The sequence below is a fragment of the Salvelinus namaycush genome, chromosome 1, assembly GCF_016432855.1.
Source record: "Salvelinus namaycush isolate Seneca chromosome 1, SaNama_1.0, whole genome shotgun sequence".
In the NCBI taxonomy this organism is placed as follows: domain Eukaryota; kingdom Metazoa; phylum Chordata; class Actinopteri; order Salmoniformes; family Salmonidae; genus Salvelinus; species Salvelinus namaycush.
Window position 1 is genome coordinate 77,230,041 of NC_052307.1, and position 21,500 is coordinate 77,251,540.

Sequence of the window (21,500 nt, forward strand, 5' to 3'; positions counted from 1 at the left end):
CCACACTGCTTGGTCCTTTGGTGGTGGGATCTTCTGTCACGTTCGTTTAGATATGGATTGAACCAAGGTGCATCGTGGTAGGCGTGCATCTTTCTTTTATTTAAATGACACAGAAAAAACAACAAAATACAAAACGAACGTAAAGCTACATGCAGTGCAGAAAGCAACTACACACAAACAAGATCCCACAAACTAAAGGTGGAAAAAAGGCTGCCTAAGTATGATCCCCAATCAGAGACAACGATAGACAGCTGCCTCTGATTGGGAACCATACCCGGCCAACAAAAAATAGAAAAAAATAGAATGACCACCCAAATCACACCCCGACCTAAACAAAATAGAGAAATAAAAAGTCTCTCTAAGGTCAGGGCGTGACACCCTGCCAGTAACAAACATACCCATAACATGATGCTGTTGACAAAAAAATACATACCCATAACATGATGCTGCCACCAAAATACCTGAAAATAGAGGGTTGCAATCTGTGATGTATTGGATTTGACCAAAACAGGAAGTTTTTAATTTAAGACAAAAATTACATTTCTTTGCCTTGTTGTCTTGCAGTATTAATTAAGGGCCTTGTTGCAAACATAATGGATGATTTAGAATGGATTTTGTAACACATGCTTTCTTCCTTTCATTTTGTAATTCAGGCCGGTAATGTGGCGTGAATATAATGTTGTCAAATCCTCCTGTATTTTCAAGTATTGTGGTGGCAGCATCATGTTATGTGACTGGAGTGTTTGTCAAGATCAAAATAAATATAAAAAGAGCAAAGTCCAAGTAAAAAGTTAGACCTGCCATACTGTAGTCTTCTGAGTACTTAACCCTGGGATAGTTCATTTTTTTCAGGGGTGCAATTACAGACATTTTAATGCCAAAGACACACCAGAATGGCTTGCCAAAAGGTGTTGAGTGTTCCTGAATGGTTCAGTCACAGTCATGACTTAAATCTGCTTGAAAATCAGACAAGGTTTGAATATTGCTGTACATCAATGATTCCCAATCCAATTTACTGAGCTTGAGCAATTTTGACAAAAACAATGGATATTTCTTGCTCTAAAAGTTTTGCAATGTTGGTAGAATCTTATTCAAAGTTATTCACAGCTGTAATGACTGCGAAAGGTGCTTCCACCAAGTATTAACTGGGGTGTGAATACATATGCAATCAATATATCTCCATTTTATTAGTTTGGAAAATGTTATAGAAAATTGTAAATTAACCAAAAATTATATCACTTTGAATCCAATTTAATCCCTTCTTAGATGGCAGAAAAATATGAAAACTGTGCAGGGGGTGTGTAGACTGATATCAGGATGATCATACTACTTATATCTTACTTAATCAATGATTCAAGACCAAGTTCTCAAGCCTGAGGGCATTTCTGTGGTCATTAGCTGTGTTTGTGTTTAAATCTATTTATATTAGTGGGGGGCTAATTCTATGACCTGTATATAGGGCTGTTTTTAGTTCTAAAGTAATCCCTAGACCCATTAAAGGGCCTTGTCCTGGCTGGTTGGTGCTGGGCAGAACTGAACAATCAATTGATACCTGATTGAGACAGAAATCCAGGGATTTGTTTTAAAGCAAACCGGTGCTGGTCAACAGCTCTGGTTGGAATATGTAATGTAATCAGTGGGATTTTAAGAGGCTGTGTGTTCAGAAACATAATGCTATTGTGTTTTCCAGGTGTGAAGAGGTATTATCAACAAGTTTTGTGTCTAATTCCTTCAGAGTACTGTAATACTTGTCTCTCTTAGCAAGATTAATTAGTTAGATATTGAAATGTCTTATGTCTTCAATCAGTTGGATAAGCAGGTTGGTCACATGCTGTTTTCCAATTACACAACAAAACACACACACACACACACGTGTGCGCACACACACACACAGACACAGACACGTTGACAATGGTAAAAGTGGTTCATCAGAGAGCGTGCATGGCATGTCCTGCATGCCTGATCAGACTGATGTATTATTAACAGTGTGGCTCCTCTGCTCCAGAACTAAGCTCTGCAGCTGTGCATCACACTGACTGTCTGACTGGACCAGATATTTGAAGAGACCATGCATGTTTTACCCATTTTCAAAGGGAATCACATCAGCAAGGGTCCAGGGCACAGGACCATTATCACAATCACTGATCCTGCCATCCTCCAGTTTCCACAATGCCTCTGGACAAGCCTCTCACAAAGGTCTGTTTTGGGACAATCTAATTGCTCTGGGTAGTTTATAGTGTTAGTCTTTTAATGATATAACCATGATATGAGACAGCGCCTGAAACTTTTCTCATTGAATTGATTCTGTCCAGGGCTTGTTTGAGATATACTGCAGTATATTACATTTCAGTCCTTGGAAAGTGTATGTGAGGGTAAACAAGAAGGGAGGGAGTCTGGTAGCAGGGGCACAGTGAGAATTATGATGATGATGTGATGGCTAGCAGGGATGGAGGGCGATCAGCGAGGGAGGGAGAGTGATCAGGGAGGGAGGGCAATCAGGGAGGGAGGGAGGGTGATCATGGAGTGTAATCAGAGAGGGAGGGAGAGACCAGGGAGGGAGTCTGGTACAGGAGGCACAGTGAGGATGATGATGGAACTAAAGGGGCCCCCTGCTGTCTGTCATCTACCTGACCAGATCAGCCCCAACTTCAAAGGGCTCCCCCTCTGGCATCAAATATTTACCAGCCTGCTGTGCTTACACCTGCTCTGAGAAGACGAGAGGAGAGTAACTCGTCTGTCTGTGCTCTTAGACATCACACATTTATAAAGTACTGCACTCACCCTGATGGACTGATGTTAGTAATGTCAAGGCTTACTATGACAGTCCCACTTTACTGTCATGCATTTAGAAATGTGTTCACAGTGTTTTTAATCACTGTGCTGCAGATTGCTTAGCCTATGTTTAGTGTTGAAGTACAGTCCAGTGGTGCAGACAGACTATTATGGCTGAGCTTGATGATGATAATGATGATAACTGTGAGGATGGTGATGAAGATTTAGCTTATTTTCAACAAGCCAATATGTCAGAGGCACCTTTTTATTAGCGCTGTTGCCTAGCGAGAGTTGTCATATGGAGCAGCCAAGCCCTCAGAAGATCAGAGTATGTGGATCTCATGCTATACAGCATAGGAGGGACAGAACATGTTGTACTTACTTAGTATCCCTGCACATTATAAATATGGTTCTGGAACTGACCCTGTATACAGTATGCTTACTTACTTTATCGTGTTCTTCTTATTTTTATATCTCGTGTTTTTGTTCTACCTTGTTATTTTTAGTATTACACTGTTGTTGATTACTGCATTGTTGGGGTTAGAGCTGCAAGAAAGGCATTTCACTGACGATATGCTGGTCCTAACTTCCCCAGGGCCCAGGCTTTCTCTGGATCGGCTTATTTCACTGACGATATGCTGGTCCTAACTCCCCCAGGGCCCAGGCTTTCTCTGGATCGGCTTATTTCACTGACGATATGCTGGTCCTAACTCCCCCAGGGCCCAGGCTTTCTCTGGATTGGCTTATTTCACTGACGATATGCTGGTCCTAACTCCCCCAGGGCCCAGGCTTTCTCTGGATCGGCTTATTTCACTGACGATATGCTGGTCCTAACTCCCCCAGGGCCCAGGCTTTCTCTGGATCGGCTTATTTCACTGACGATATGCTGGTCCTAACTCCCCCAGGGCCCAGGCTTTCTCTGGATCGGCTTATTTCACTGACAATATGCTGGTCCGAACTCCCCCAGGGCCCAGGATTTCTCTGGATCGGCTTATTTCACTGAATTTATTTTACCATGACTGTTATTTACCTCCATTTTATATTTGTTGCTGAAGCCTGGATGTGTTGCCAGTCAGTTCTGTGTTTCCCAATACACCAGTGTACCAATGAACAGTAACCTGCAGATCAGTGATGCCTGTCATTGAGGCATACCGTAAATAATTGAGAGAGAATGCTGAAGCGCCCTCAATACTGCCTGCACTGCCTCTGACGTGTTAATCTGTCACATGACTCCAGTGACATTTATTTGACTAGCATTGTGTGCTATCGTGAATAATATACAGTGAAAAAGAAAGCAGATGACAGTATATCATGCCATAATTTATGTGCACGCTATCTGTATCAAAAGAACAGTCTCATCTGCACCGCTCTGACCTTGTTGGGGAAAATACATGCATGTTTCCCCAAGCATCACACATGCCTCAGCATAGCACATCCCTAAGATGGTGTGTGTGTGCTGAGTGGTTCAGCAAAATGTCTGTCAGCGGTGCTGAATATCAGAAACAATGTCCAGGTTCACTGAATGTACACTAAATCAAAGTGACTGAATGTGACCGTGATAGAGATGAGCAGGAAAGAGCACAACATCCCCATGATGAAATATAGTTAAAACCTGGGGATGTTGTGGTGAAAATACAGTATACAGAAGGGCATTTTTTAACCATATAAAACCGGATATTCACCTGGTCAGTCTGTCATGGAAATGGCAGGTGTTCTACACTCAGTATAGGTTTGACAGAGAGAGCAGGCTGGTGGATCAGATTAATAGTTTATATATTCTATTTTGAAATTAAATGTTTATTAAACACATCTGATTTGCATTTTTTTTAAATACATTTTTCAGATTGCTGATTTAAGCCAACATGGAATTGCATCAATAAGCAGTTTTAAGGGAAATATATTTGATTGATTTAATGTTTAGTAATAACCATCAGAACCCACCAGGGGTGGGTGGGTGGGGGGCCAGCAGATGTGTGTGTGAGAGAGAGCTGGAGAGAGAGAGAGACTGAGGCAGTCATTATCACAGACAGACCGTGTGTCTTTGTCTGGAGCATGTTAAATGACTATTACAACTTCTCTGTACAATCATATTTTAATAACATTCACTCTCAGAGAATTAAGAAATCATGTCTCAGAAAACACATCTGAGTCCATGCTTTAGCAGCTAGGTGTGTGTGTGGGGGGGGGGAGGGGGGCAGACTGGAACACTACAGCTGAAACATTAAAGCAGCAAGACAAAAGAGAATCTCTGGTACCTGTTTCCTCTGCCTTGCGGCTTGGTGCTCGATCCCACTCTAACTGATGCTCACGGAGAGATAGTGTGAGAGAGCCAGAGTGCGAGGGATAGAGAGAGCGATAGAGCGATAGAGAGGTGGAGGAGAGAAGTGAGAGAGCACTGAGAGCGGGAGTGAGAGCAGAGCAGGGTGTGAGCGAGATAGAGCACGAGAACTAGAGAGAACGCGCACGTGAAGGAGAGGAGACTGAGAGAAGGGGGTTGTTTTTTGTGTGCTGCTCGTGTGCATGACTGAGGAGCCTTCCTGCCTGGATCGTTAGTCATCTCCAGCCCCAGAGCTGGGCTCTGTGCTCCATTAGGCTGTACTGACTGAGGAACACAGGGACAGACAAACAGAAGCTGGTGGACTTTGAGAGGGCTGTGCAGAGGATGTGCTGGCTGCGTGGGCTCTGTCGCCGTGATTGCTGTCGCCAGACCCCTCAGCTGCCTCTGCCTCGCTCGGCTGCTATCGCAGGCCCCCCCTTAGCCCAGCACTCGGAGGACATCAGCAGTCAGTGGTAGAGAGATGAGCTCCAAGCACTCTTCCGACTGGATCCCCTACAGGTACAGTACAGTCCTCTAGGTGCTAGTCAAGACTCCAAAGACCACAAGAGAAGGGAGTGTGTTGATGTTTGTGTGTACAAGTGTGAATAGCTATGCATGTTCCAGCACTATTAAGGATAGAGAGAATAAAGGATAACACTTGGGTGCGTGCTTGGAAGTTTAGATTGTTGACATCGATTGACCCTTCGCTAAGACCCGCCTCAGAATTTTGGGCAACCAATCGCAGTGCTCCAATGGATAGCAACTCTCCTTGAGTCTGACACCTCAGTCAAGCTCACAGGAAAAATAGTTTTCTTTCAGATATAAATTGTTTAAATGGTTAAATAATTGAACTGTGCAGCAGGGATAGTACTAGCTACTGTGAGTCCTGAAATGCAGAGCCTCTTGGAGTATTTTTAGAATCTGAAATTATTTGTTTGCTTGCTCAGCTGGTTAGTTATCTGTCTCATTGACTACAAAATATTGCTAACGCTAACTAGCTAGCCACTTAATATAACTTGTTTTCTCTAAATGTATGTTAGCTAGCTAAGGTAGCCATGTTGTTAATACAACTCCCAACTGCAGTCAACATCAGGATACGATTTGAGAGCACTAGCTAGTTTAGTTCCAAAAGTGAGCTGCATCCCAATATGGGGTCCAGAGTATGGGCGAGTGGGTGTGTCGAAGGGAATGTAGTGGGCGTGTGGAAAGGAGTGGGTGTGTCGAAAGCGCTCTGCTATAGGTTAGACGGTTTTGATTGGTAGTGAGTTTTTTTCTTTTTTTTCTTCCCCCATACAATTACCGCACGTTTAGCTACCGTACCGCGATAGTTTGGACTTTTGTTTTTAAGCCAGAGGATTAACCTGAGTCATATTTCACTGTAAGTTTTATATAAATAGTTATACATTTTCAGTTATAAAACTGATGATTGTTTATTTTTGATTAAATGTATTGATGATGGTTGTACTGTTGTTTCATGCGTTGTATGTGTGTGCTTCCTATGACTGTAGCCAATATCAGGGTGACTAGTTAGCTACTTCGCACACTGTTGCCGGACAGTAGTGCTTGTCAAGCGGGAGCAAAGTGCACTGTGTCCTGGTGTTGCCGTTCATGCCCTCCCCATTGAGTAGTAGACTGTATGTACATTATGTATGTATCTAGATAGTTATCAATATAGGCTGCTATCCTAATTGATATAAAATCATGTGAGAAAAAAAAATGGCCACGTTAGCTACCGCCGGCGGTTATCAACATGTCGTACAGTCCAATCAGCCATGCAAAATGGTCTTGAGTGGCAACAAATCTGCCCAATTAGCTGATTTGCTTTCCATACACCCACTACTTTCGACACACCAACTCGCCTATACTCTGGTCGCCATATTGGGCTGTAGCTACCTATACCTGCCAAAAGTTGTTAGCTAGTAGCTTTGACTGCATGCTGACAGTTAGACTTGCTCTGGAACTTTGGCAACTACTAAGTATTTTTAAACCGACTGCTTTGGGCTGGATGTGCCAATGTGCATAGCAAACGGAGCAACTTTGTTAAGGCAAGCCTAAATTATACTGAGTATACAAAACATTAAAAACACCTGCTCTTTCCATGACATAGACTGATCAGGTGAATCTAGGGGAAAGCCATGATCCCGTATTGATGTCACTTGTTAAATCCACTTCAATCAGTGTAGATGAAGGGAAGGAGACAGGTTAAAGAAGGATTTTTAAGCCCTTAGAAAATTGAAACATGGATTGTGTATGTGTGTCATTCAGAGGGTGAAGGGGCAAGACAAAATATGAAAGTGCCTTTGAATGGGGTATGGTAGTAGGTGCCAGGTGCACCGGTATGAGATATTTGAGTGCTTTGTAAAAGTATTCACCCCCTTGGCGTTTTTCCTATTTTGTTGCATTACAACTTGTAATTTAAATAGATTTTTATTTGGATTTCATGTAATGGACATACACAAAATAGTCCAAATTGGTAAAGTGAAATGAAAAAAATTACTTGTTTAAAAAATAAATAAAAAAATACATAAAGTCCACCTGTGTGCAATCTAAGTGTCACATTATCTGTCACATGATCTCAGTGTATATATACACTTATTCTGAAAGGCCCCAGAGTCTGCAACACCATTAAGCAAGGGGCACCACCAAGCAAGCGGCACCATGAAGACCAATGAGCTCTCCAAACAGGTCAGGGACAAAGTTGTGTAGAAGTACAGATCAGGGTTGGGTTATAAAAAAATATCAGAAACTTTCCACGGAGCACCACTAAATCCATTGTTAAAAAATGGAAAGAATATGGCACCACAACAAACCTGCCAAGAGAGGGCTGCCCACCAAAACTCACGGACCAGGCAAGGAGGGCATTAATCAGAGGCAACAAAGAGACCAAGATAACCCTGAAGGAGCTGCAAAGCTCCACAGCGGATATTGGAGTATCTGTCCATAGGACCACTTTAAGCCGTGCACTCCACAGAGCTGGGCTTTACAGAAGAGTGGCCAGAAAAAAGCCATTACTTAAAGAAAAAAATAAGGAAACACGTTTGGTGTTCGCCAAAATGTGGGAGACTCCCTAAACAAATGGAAGAAGGTACTTTTTAGCCATCAAGGAAAACGCTACGTCTGGCACAAACCCAACACCTCTCATCACCCCGAGAACACTATCCCCACTGAAGCATGGTGGTGGCAGCATCATGCTGTGGGGATATTTTTCATTGGCAGGGACTGGGAAACTGGTCAAACTTGAAGGAATGATGGATGGCGCTAAATACAGAGAAATTCTTGAAGGAAACCTGTTTCAGTCTTCCAGAGATTGGCGACTAGCACGGAGGTTCACCTTCCAGCAGGACAATGACCCTAAGCATACTGCTAAAGCAGCACTCGAGTGGTTTAAGGGGAAACATTTAATTGTCTTGGAATGGCCTAGTCAAAGCCCAGACCTCAATCCAATTGAGAATATGTGGTATGACTTAAAGATTGCTGTATACCAGCAGTGGTAGGCATGTTGTGTAAATCAAATAATACCAACCCCCCAAAATCTATTTTAATTTCAGGTAGTAAGGCAACAAAATAGGAAAAATGCCAATGGGGGTGAATACTTTCACATGGCACTATGTACATGAAGGCAGGGTAAAGTGACTAGGCATCAGAATAGATAATAAGAGTACAATAAAGAACAGTTTAGCAGCAGCAAATGATGAGTCTAAATGTAGAGTGTGTTTGAATCAGTGGAGGCTGCTGAGGGGGGGATGGCTCTCCTACCGTAATGGAGTGCATGGAATGGTATTAAACAAATGGTTTTCGATTCACTACATTACACCCCATTCCTGCCATTATTATGAGCCGTCCTTCCCTCAGCAGCCTCCACTGGTATGTACGTATGTATGTACAGGTGAAGTCGGAAGTTTATATACACCTTAGCCAAATACATTTAAACTCAGTTTTTCACAATTCCTGACATTTAATCCTAGTAAAGGTTCCCTGTCTTAGGTCAGTTAGGATCACCACTTTATTTTAAGAATGTGAAATGTCAGTATAATAGTAGAGAGAATTATTTATTTCAGCTTTTATTTCTTTCATCGCATTCCCAGTGGGTCAGACGTTTACATACACTCAATTAGTATTTGGTAGCAATGCCTCAAACAATTTAAACGTTTTGGGTAGCCTTCCACAAGCTTCCCACAATAAGTTGGGTTAATTTTGGCCTATTCCCTCTGACAGAGCTAGTGTAACTGAGTCAGGTTTGTAGGCCTCCTTGCACGCACACGCTTTTTCAGTTCTGCCCACACATTTTTTATAGAATTGAGGTCAGGGCTTTGTGATGGCCACTCCAACACCTTAACTTTGTTGTCCTTAAGCCATTTTGCCACAACGTTGGAAGTATGCTTGGAGTCATTTTCCATTTGGAAGACCCATTTATGACCAAGCTTTAACTTCCTGACTGATGTCTTGAGATGTTGCTTCAATATATCCACATAATTTTCCATCCTCATGATGCCATCTACTTTGTGAAGTGCACCAGTCCCTCCTGCAGCAAAGCATCCCCACAACATGATGCTGCCACCACAGTGCTTCACGGTTGGGATGGTGTTCTTCGGCTTGCAAGTCTCCCCCTTCTTCCTCCAAAGATAACGATGGTCATTATGGCCAAACGGTTCTATTTTTGTTTCATCAGACCAGAGGAAATTTCTCCAAAAAGTACGATGTTTGTCCCCATATGCAGTTGCAAACCGTAGTCTGGCTTTTTTATGGCAGTTTTGGAGCAGTGGCTTCTTCCTTGCTGAGCGGCCTTTCAGGTTATGTCGATATAGGACTCGTTTTTACTGTGGATATAGATACTTTTGTACCTGTTTCCTCCAGCATCTTCACAAGGTCCTTTGCTGTTGTTCTGGGATTGATTTGAACTTTTTGCACCAAAGTACATTCATCTCTAGGAGACAGAACGCGTCTCCTTCCTGAGCGGTATGACGGCTGCGTGGTCCCGTGGTGTTTATACTTGCGTACTATTGTTTGTACAGATGAACGTGGTACCTTCGGGCATTTGGACATTGCTCCCAAGGATGAACCAGACTTGTGGAGGTCGACAATTTATTTTCTGAGGTCTTGTCTGACTTCTTTTGATTTTCCCATGATGTCAAGCAAAGAGGCACTGAGTTTGAAGGTAGGCCTTGAAATACATCCACAGGTACACCTCCAGGTACACCTCCACAACTGAAATTATGTCAATTAGCCTAGCAGAGGCTTCTAAAGCCATGACATAATTTCCTGGAATTTTCCAAGCTGTTTAAAGGCACAGTCAACTTAGTGTATGTAAACTTCTGACCCACTGGAATTGTATTACAGTGAATTATAAGTGAAATAATCTGTCTGTAAACAATTGCTGGAAAAATGACTTGTGTCATTGCCAAAGTAGATGTCCTAACCAACTTGCTAAAACTATAGTTTGTTAAAACTTCTTTGGGATAGGGGGGCGCTGTTTTCACTTTGTAAAAAATCTTTCCCAAATTAAACTGCCTCCTACTCAATTCTTGCTCGTACAATATGCATATTATTATTACTATTGGATAGAAAACACTCTCAAGTTTCTAAAACCGTTTGAATTATATCTGTGAGTAAAACAGAACTCATTTTGCAGCAAACTTCCTGGCAGGAAGTGAAAAATCTGAAATCGAGGCTCTGTTCCAGGGCCTTCCTATTCATTTGCTTGAAATCTATGGATATACATGCACTTCATACGCCTTCCACTAGATGTCAAGAGGCAGTGAGAGGTGGAATGGGGTGTCTAGCTTGATCTGAGGCTGAACAAGAGCTCTTGGAATGACGTCACCACTTTTTCCTTTGTTCAGCAAGGCGCGGGAAGGAACCCTGGATTGCGTTCTGAAAAGCTTTCGTTATAGACGGCTAATATCTCCGGCTTTGATTTTATTTGATAAATGTGATAATATCATCGTAAAGTATGTTTTTTCAATATAGTTTTATCAGATTATTGAAAGTTTATCGGGAGTTTTGGCTTTTTCCGTTCTCTGCGTTTGGTGATGATGGACAGCTTCGTGTCACTTGGCTAGCTTTGGTTGCTAATTCGACAAGAGAAAAGGAAATTCTAAAACCAAACAACGATTGTTCTGGACAAAGGACCCCTTGTACAAGATTCTGATGGAAGCTCAGCAAAAGTAGGAACCATTTAGGATGTTATTTCGTATTTCTGTTGAAAATGTTTAGTAATATTTTCCGCCCTGATTTTGGGCGCTGTCTCGCTATAACGTAAGCTGTATGTCGTACTAAAGTTATTTTTTAAAATCTAACACAGCGGTTGCATTAAGAACTAGTGTATCTTTCATTTGCTGTCCAACATGTATTTTTTAGTAAAGTTTATGATAAGTTCTTTGGTCAGATTAGGTGAGTGTCAGAAATATATCCGGATATTCTGGGAAAAAGTTGCTACGTTTTCACAATGTATAACCACGGATTTCAGCTCTAAATATGCACATTTTCGAACAAACCATATATGTATTGTGTAATATGATGTTATAGGACTGTCATCTGATGAAGATTGTGAAGGTTAGTGAATAAATTTATATCTTTTACTGGTTTTTTCGCTATCGCTACATTTGCTTTGAATGAATGTGGTTGTGTGGTTGGCTATTGTAGTAAGCTAATATAATGCTATATTGTGTTTTCGCTGTAAAACACTTAAAAAATCTGAAATATTGGCTGGATTCACAAGATGTTTGTCTTTCATTTGCTGTACACCATGTATTTTTCATAAATGTTTTATGATGAGTATTTAGGTATTTCACGTTGGTCTCTGTAATTGTTCTAGCTGCTTCGGTGCTATTTGTGATTGTAGCTGCAATGTAAAACTATGATTTATACCTGAAATATGCACATTTTTCGAACAAAACATAGATTTATTGTATAACATGTTATAAGACTGTCATCTGATGAAGTTGTTTCTTGGTTAGTGACTAATTCTATCTCTATTTGGTCGGTTTTGTGCAAGCTACCTGTGCTGTGAAAGAAATGTCTGTGCTTTTTTGTATTTGGTGGTGAGCTAACATAAATATACGTGGTGTTTTCGCTGTAAAACATTTTAAAAAATCTGACATGTTGGCTGGATTCACAAGATGTTTATCTTTCATTTGCTGTATTGGACTTGTTAATGTGTGAAAGTTAAATATTTCTAAAAAATATTTTTTGAATTTCGCGCGCTGCCTTTTCAGTGGAATGTGGGGGGGGGGTTCCGCTAGCGGAACCCAGGGGCTAGACAGGTTAACAAGAAATTTGTGGAGTGGTTGAAAAACAAGTTTTAATGACTCCAACCTGAGTGTATGTAAACTTCCGACTTCAACTGTATGTATGTATGTATGTATGTATGTATGTATGTATGTATGTATGTATGTATGTATGTATGTATGTATGTATGTATGTATGTATGTATGTATGTATGTATGTGTGAGGGGCGCGCGCGGTCAGTGCATATCCATTTTTTGGTAGCTGAAGGAATTAATAGGATTTCCTTACCCAAATATGACTATTTGGTCATTTCTAAGGTCATAAAACCCCTTATGAATATGGTTTAGTTTGTTTAACCAAAGTAATTGATTACTTTCTGCAAGTTATTCACCTCTGAAACAATTAAGTTAGCGACAACACTAGATACCCAGATCAGCTATCTAGCTCAAAAACTAGCTTGTCTAACGTTACATAGAAACTTCCAGAACCAAAAGAAAAGAAATGGAGAAATCATCAGATGGACAATTAACAGCAAACGATGGTATGGTTTCAGGTACTCCCCTTCAGAATGTAACTGTGGGGGGAAATACTGCTATGGGTGATGAACATTTGGTGAACACAGACAACAATGGTCACAACTTGCTTCCAGTCCCCAGCTCAGGCCGGTACCTTACGACCCCGGCACTTCAGTCAAGCCCCAGTGGATAAAGATGAGAGGCCAAGAGGGTATGTCACTTCTTGAGATGCAAAACAATATTCTAATGCTTTTGACAGCAAAGATAGATTAAAGGGAGAATACGATGAAAATTGAGGCCAAGAAAAAAATCTGACTTTATCGTTGGAGAAGTGAAAACCCTCAAGTGACATGAAGAAAGTGAATGTTATCTGCCAGGAAAATGAAAAGAAGGTGGCTGAACTCAATCAAAAGGTGAATGAGGCGGAGAGATACCAGCGCAGGTGGAACCTGAGGCTCCATGGAATTCCAGAGCAGGCGGATGAGAACATCAAATGCAGAGTTGTTGACATCTGTGGAGCTGTCATTCCCGAATCAAAAGCCAAACTTCAGGAAAATGTGGACATCGTTCATCGTTTGGGAAGACTCAAGGATCAAGACAAGAAACCAAGGACAACCATCATCCGGTTCACCAACAGATCTACACGGGATCATCTCTGGAGGCGAGCGAAGAATTGTGAGTTCCTCATCGAGCAAAAATTGAGGTTCACGGAGGATCTGACCTCAATGGACAAAGTGACACGAGAGAAACTGTGGCCGATGGTGGCTGCAGCTCGAAAGGCAGAGAGAACGTCATTTCAGAACATTTGAGAGAGAGCCAGAGTCTAATTCGGACAGAACTGGTGGGCCTAAAAACTGCCTAATTTCCAGGTGAAAAGCAGCCTTTTATTATAAAAATTTTACCCAAACACTTGAATGAGAAAAGGCTGACTTGAGAACTGGTATACTAAAGACTAACTATGGGTGAGTAAGTGCTTATTGTAAAGTTTATGCAATGTCTCCCCCTTGTGGGAGTAAGAATACTTTGGTAACTTTGTGACCAGTATTTTTTTTTTTTTTTGTTGGAGAGGTTAATAATGGGATGGAAATCCTTTTGAGTTACATATCCTTAGGAAAAGCTTATATTAACATAACAAGGTTGTTGGTTGAAGTTTGTCTATCTCTTTGTTCAAATAATGTTAGGGGTATTCGTAATTTACTCAAATGTACGGCTATTTTCCTGTATTGCAAACGGTTCTTTCTACAAGAGACTCATGCTTGTTCTTCCGATTTAGCTTTTTGGAAAAATCAATGGGGTAACAATATCTGGTTATCATATGGCAACAACCACTCTGTAGCTGTAGCAGTTTTAAGAGGTGCATCAGTAGTAAGACTCACCACTCTGGACATTGGTTAATTTTAACAGTGAATTTCAACAGTGAAATGTTTTTTATTAGGGAATATTTATGCATCCAACAACAAACAAAACAACAGGATATTATTTCAAGAATTTGAAGAGATTAATAAAGTTATAGGTGTATTTCAGGATATCAAAATTATCTTAGATGGAGATAGTAATTCTGTATTTAGCCCTCACCCTCCGATCCAACAGGTCCCAGACGTGCTCAATGGGATTGAGATCCAGGCTCTTCGCTTGCCATGGCAAAACACTGACATTCCTGTCTTGCAGGAAATCACGCACAGAACAAGCAGTATGGCTGGTGGCATTGTCATGCTGGAGGGTAATGTCAGGATGAGCCTGCAGGAAGGGTACCACATGAGGGAGGAGGATGTCTTCCCTGTAACGCACAGCGTTGAGATTGCCTGCAATGACAACAAGCTCAGTCCGATGATGCTGTGACACACCACCCCAGACCATGACGGACCCTCCACCTCCAAATCGATCCCGCTCCAGAGTACAGGCCTCGGTGTAACGCTCATTCCATCGACGATAAACGCAAATCCGACCGTCGCCCCTGGTGAGACAAAACCGCGACTCGTCAGTGAAGAGCCCTTTTTGCCAGTCCTGTCTGGTCCAGCGACGGTGGGTTTGTGCCCATAGGCGACGTTGTTGCCGGTGATGTCTGGTGAGGACCTGCCTTACATCAGGCCTACAAGCCCTCAGTCCAGCCTCTCTCAGCCTATTGCGGACAGTCTGAGCACTGATGGAGGGATTGTGCGTTCCTGTTGTAACTCGGGCAGTTGTTGTTGCCATCCTGTTCCTGTCCCGCAGGTGTGATGTTCGGATGTACTGATCCTGTGCAGGTGTTGTTACACATGGTCTGCCACTGCGAGGACGATCAGCTGAGTTTAGTAGGTGCCGCCACTACTCGTGAACTACTGGCTAAAAATATACTGGTGTACTGGAGAATCTCTGTAATTCAGAGCCATTCAGTGGCTAGCCACGTTATTAACATAATTTTATCAGGTTCCCATGAAGCAATTGTAATGACAATCTACCACAACATACCAGAGTTTCCTGGTTAGCAAAGGGTAGTAGTCTGTGTTTAATTTCATTGTGTATTAAAAACACAGTTTGAGATCATTGTTAGGGGATTTCACCAGTGGTTAGAAGGGGGAATTGGGCTTCCTTGGAAAATGTTGTCTGAGGTTGCAACAGTAACCAAGGGGGGCAGGGCTTAGCGAAGGGTCTGTTGTGGTCATTGGTGTGTGGTAGGATCTAATTGATGTTTCTTTGGTTTTGTCTTTCAATAATGATGACAGCCTCACTGTATCTCTTAGTGCTTTATAATAACTGTAGTAGTTATGACTGGTTATTCATGTGAAAATATTTTGGACCTGTCTTTATCGTGTACTTATTGACCCACTTTTTTTTATATCCTTAAACTGAAGTACACATCCAATTCCAATGTTGTGTAGGTTACTGTATTATTGGTGAGTCGTAAAGTTTAACTGTAAAGTTTAGCTGTCTTCTGCTCATATGAAAGTCTATTTGGGGAATATATGGCACCGTTTTACTGTAATCCAATTACATGGGGATTTTCTCATGCAGAATCTGGTGTAGTAGAATCCATAAAAAGCTCTGCTCATTTCCCCCAAAGTGTATTTTCTCCACTACTACCACCTTGGGAAGCAGCAGCCATTGTTTTGCTCTGTGTGACCCCTGCATGTCTCTCCCCATACATTGGTAATGCATTCTGCTGATTATAGGCATTCTTGAGTCACAATCTGCCCCGAATTGTTAATAATGTCAGTGTTATTTATCAGTTAGCTTCTTTTTGGGTGAAATAAAGACTCATGTCTGCTCTCGATGGCATTACTACTGCTGCTGTTGCTACTGCTGCTGCTGTTTCCTCCAATAGAAGCGCCATTGCCATGGTTGCATGGCTTCCTCTGCTCCTATTGGCTTCTCGTTGCTATAAGTTACGGAGCTGTCTTGACATGAATCTCATTGAGAGATTGCGTCAGGAGAGCTGGCCTCCTATAATGGAGCAATAAAGGTAGTGATAGATCTGTGTGTACGTACACGTACTCATGTTGCTGCTTCTAAGAATGCGCGCACACACAGACACACACACACACACACCAACATTAAACACACACGCTTGAGTGTCCTGGATTTATATTTGGCAGGGTCTAGGGTTCTTAAACCCACTTATTAGAGGATGTATTCATCTGAGAGGAAGAGCAACCACAGGGATTGGTTCAATATGAGCCTACCAGGAACAGTAGTTCAAAATATCTGTTATCATTTGCAGAGAGCAGGTGTTCCTCTCAACTTGGAGGCCTGGCCAGCCCTTCATGGATGGTTTCTCAGAGCGATAAGCAGTTCCTCCCATCAGATGGAGCCTGCCTGGTGCCTTCCATGAAAAATGTATGTATGGGGCCTGGTGGCGAGCCGGGCGAGACGAGGGGAGGTGACCCGGGGACTCAGCTGCACCTCTGTGGCCTCTCATTAATCCCATGTGAGCCAGCTCTGAGCCAGCCCAGACTATCAGACTCACTCTGACTCCGGCAGGTCACAGCCAAACACACACAGCACTTCACACAGCACTGCCAGTGAGGGATGCCAGGCTACCTATACTGTTCCTACTGTACACAGAAGCTAACAATTACATATCTACCTACTGTAAAAAGTGCCTAACACTTTAAAGTACACAATCTTTAAATGTGGGCCACGTACTGTATTGTGCATACTAAGAGACATATACGCATACTGTACACACACAGGCTTCTTGAATATAGTGCAAGTGCTTGCACAACAATCATACATCACCAATTCCTATGAAAATGTTCGATATTTAAACCAAGGAAAAAACGTTTTTAAAAAAAGCATAAATTGCATCAAGGACTTGGCAACAGAAATTGTGGAATTGGCATGATTTCAGAGAAATGCAATTGAAAACCTGTATCATATTGAGTGTATTAGACAAGAGTGTATCAGTGAACAATATGTCTCTGTTTTATTATGTAAAACGTAATGTAAGGCATTTGAGCTAATTGTTTTCTTTACGACGACAACCCTCATTGATTATTCATGTGATGCTGGTTGACAGCACAACATTCTAACTCTATTCTGTGGAGGGAACATCAAAATAGAATATCTGCTAAGACATCCCTCTGCACTGCAGGTAAAACATATAAAACACTCACTAGGAACTTCACCAGCGCTGTGTTCCCAATAGGGACAGCATTAATGCATGACTGTTGGGGGGTCAATGGGTACTGTTCAGACTACATTGTTATTGACATCAATGAGGGTGGGTGGGGGCAAGAAGAGTGGAGGTGTCTAATGCACATTTTAGCTTACCACTGATGCAGATCAATTAATATATCTTCTCTATTGTAATGCGGTAGTTGACCCTCATTTTAGCAGCTCTGTTTATGTCATTATCTACCTGTCTGAAACACATTCACACACTTGATTGCTGACTGTCGCTAGTGAGTGTTTTTCTGTGTGTGTTTCAGAAAGGGAGATGTACTGTGTATGTGGCACACACACACACACACACACACACACACACACACACACACACACACACACACACACACACACACACTAACCACAAATACACATATTATTGACCCTCCCTGGTTCTGCTCCATCTACCCCCCCCCCAACACAGCTGAAGGAAGCACTGTTCCCCTTCCCCTGACCTTCAGCCTCTTATTGTCTTTAATTAAGAACCCTTTTGTTTAAATGGTCTGGGCAATGCCAAGCAGCACAGAGTGAATGGGCAATCAGGGAGTGTGTCATTGCTGATTTAGAGGTTGCGTGTGTTTGGGGGTGGGAGGGATGGGAACGATGGCGACTGGCTGAGACAGAGCGTTACCATTGCCTTTTAGTCCGATCACACAGGATAAAGACGTTAGATCAATGTCCAATTGTGATTATGATTTGAATTTTCCCTAGTACTTCATATACATGCTGTTTTGACAGATTTCTGTATGATGTCATTCTACACGTTTTGTAATGTAATCGTAAGTTATGTGTCGCTCCCTAGGCTACATGACATGTCACTCCCAATGACTACTGCGTCTCCTCCAGTGACAGACACTGCATTTTCAAGAGATCACCTGCTTCACAGGAAAGCTTCATGAGAGAGATTAATGTATCCCCTTTTCCCATAATTTCCAAGTGGTTCTCGCAGTTTAACAAACAGGAGAGGAAACTCATCTGGAGTGTGTGTCTGTTCTGTAGAATGTCAAAGAAATGGAAAGAGCTTTTGTTTTAACCATCTCTCTCTCTCTCTTTGTTTCTCTCTCTTGCTCTTTGCAGTACCTTGGACGACGAGGGCAGCAACCTCCGCCAACAGAAGCTAGACAGGCAGGTAGGTCTCCCATGTCCCTGTACTGTAGCAGAGCAGCTCAGCCACTTACTGATATGAACCTCCTCTGTTGTTCCTTGGCTGGTAGAGGAGACTGTAGTGTGAGGAAAAGAGAGGAAGAATATACTCTACAGCAGGGTTGCACAATAATTGCTCAATTTTTGTGAACTAGAAAGTTCACACACCTGGTTTTCATGGTAGAAAATAATTCCATCTCTCTCTGATTATTCCTTTCCTTCCAGTTCTCTGCTGCCAATGACTGGATCGAATTGCAAAAATCACTGAAGCTGGAGTCTTATATCTCCCTCTCTAACTTTAAGCATCAGCTGTCAGAGCAGCTTACCGATCACTGTACCTGTACACAGCCAAACTGTAAATAGCACACCCAACTACCTCATCCCCATATTGTTACTTATCCTCTTGCTCTTTTGCACCCCAGTATCTCTACTTGCACATCATCATCTGCACATCTATCACTCCAGTGTTAATGCTAAATTGTAATTATTTCGCCTCCATGGCCTATTTATTGCCTTACCTCCCTACTCTTCTACATTTGCACACACACAGTACATAGATTTTTCTATTGTATTATTGACTGTACGTTTGTTTATGTGTAACTCTGTGTTGTTGTTTTTGTCGCACTGCTTTGCTTTATCTTGGCCAGGTCGCAGTTGTAAATGAGAACTTGTTCTCAACTGGCCTACCTGGTTAAATAAAGGTGAAATATATTTTTTTAAACATTAGGCAGGGATCAAAGCCAGCTAATCTGGCTAATTGTTTTTTAAGGAGATCAGTGTTATACTTAAGCAATAAGGCCAGAGGAGGTGTGGTTTACAGCTATTAGCTGTGGTATATTGGCCATATACTACAAACCCCCGAGGTGCCTTATTGCTATTATAAACTGGTTACCAACGTAATTAGAACAGTAAAAAAAAATTTTTTTCATATCCGCGGTATAGGCATATCCGCCACACCTCCCGGTGGCGCAGTGGTCTAGGGCACTGCATCGCAGTGCTAGCTGCGCCACCAGAGTCTCTGGGTTCGCGCCCAGGCTCTGTCGCAGCCGGCCGCAACCGGGAGGTCCGTGGGGCGACGCACAATTGGCATAGCGTCGTCCGGGTTAGGGAGGGTTTGGCCGGTAGGGATATCCTTGTCTCAGTATGTAAAAAAAAAAAAAAAAATGTAATAAAATGTATGCACTCTACTGTAAGTCGCTCTGGATAAGAGCGTCTGCTAAATGACTAAAAATGTAAATGTAAAATAGGGTCTGATATACTACGGCTTTCAGCCAATCAGCATTCAGGGCTCAAACCACCCAGTTTATAATGTGTAATAATGCGCTATCAGAAGTGTATTATGCCAATCAGCCTTTGTTACTTCTGTGCTGTTTTGCTGTCCATGATACATGATAAAGATGTTTAGCAAAGTGATGTCTCAGACCTGACCAGTGTAGAAAACAGCCGTGACACACTCAAGAGACTCATTGATTAACATATTTTAATCAGCCCTGTGTAATTCCATCAAGATACTGGGTTACATCAGCAACCTCTCCCTGGGTTACATCAGCAACCTCTCCCTGGGTTACATCAGCAACCTCTCCCTGGGTTACATCAGCAACCTCTCCCTGGGTTACATCAGTAACCTCTCCCTGGGTTACATCAGCAACCTCTCCCTGGGTTACATCAGTAACCTCTCCCTGGGTTACATCAGTAACCTCTCCCTACACGTTACATTTATTGCATTTCCTGAAATGTAGGAACAAATTGCAGGAGATTATTTTCCAAATGATGATCTGAGGCTAATCGTAGTGGATTAAAGGGATAGACAGAGGATTAGAGTTTACGGTACTACATTAACATAAACCAAATCAGCAGAGAGACTTTCAAGCATTTAAGATAACACTACTCCACACTGCTTACACAAATCAATCTCCAATTCTTTCAGAGGATTAAAAGTCAGGAAATGGTTGGAGATGCTAATTGTTAAGTGATCTGATAAACATGGGAGTGGTTTTAATGAACATTGCAAAACTCTCTCACCTATATGATGTGCAAGTGATGTCATCCTACGTCATTCTTCCGGGTCCTATCCTCTAATCCTTGAATGGGTTTGATGATTATGTCATCAAATTCGTGAAAACAGATATAGAGTGAAAATGACACATTTTTTGTTGTTTTGTACTCTACTCTAGCACTTTGGATTTGAAATGATACAATGACTATGAGGTTAAACTGCAGACTGTCAGCATTCATTTGAGGGTATGTTCATCCATATCATGTGAACCGTTTATAAATTACAGCACTTTTTGTACATTATTGGGACAAATTCACTTATGTGTATTAAAGTAGTAGTACGTTTAGTATTTGGTCCCATTTTCATAGCCCACAATGACTACATCAAACTTGTGACGCTACAAATTTGTTGGATGCATTTGCTGTTTGTTTTGGTTTTGTTGCAGATTATTTTGTGCTCAATAGAAATTAATGGTAAATAATGTAATGTGTCATTTTGGAGTCACTTTTTTGTAAATAAGAATAGAATATGTTTCTAAACACTTCTACATTAATGTGGATGCTACCATGATTGTGGATAATCCTGAATGAATCGTGAATAATGATGAGTGAGGTAATTACAGATGCGCAAATTGTGCGTCTAACTTTCTCACTCATCATTATTCACGATTCATTCAGGTCTCAATACTTTGGGTCCCCTAAAATGGGGGGACTATGTACAAAAATGTATGTAATTTCTAAACGGTATGGATGACGGTATGGATGCAAATACCCTCAAATTAAAGCTGACAGTCTGCACTTTAACCTCATAGTCAATGTATCATTTCAAATCCAAAGTGATGGAGTACTGAGCCAAACAACAACAAAATTGTCACTACCAATGCTTTTGG

The 21,500-nt window shown here is 41.8% G+C and overlaps 1 protein-coding gene across 1 annotated transcript in view; it reads left to right on the plus strand.

The window, feature by feature from the left end:
• The first annotated feature begins 13,181 nt into the window (after nt 1-13,181).
• The window catches only part of LOC120053019 (tubby protein-like), a 32,031-nt gene continuing 23,712 nt past the window's right edge, over nt 13,182-21,500 (plus strand). Inside the window, exons 1-2 of the mRNA XM_039000271.1 lie at nt 13,182-13,621; nt 18,550-18,601. Of these exons, the coding sequence (XP_038856199.1) occupies nt 13,182-13,621; nt 18,550-18,601 (492 nt within the window). The remainder of the gene's footprint in view (nt 13,622-18,549; nt 18,602-21,500) is intronic.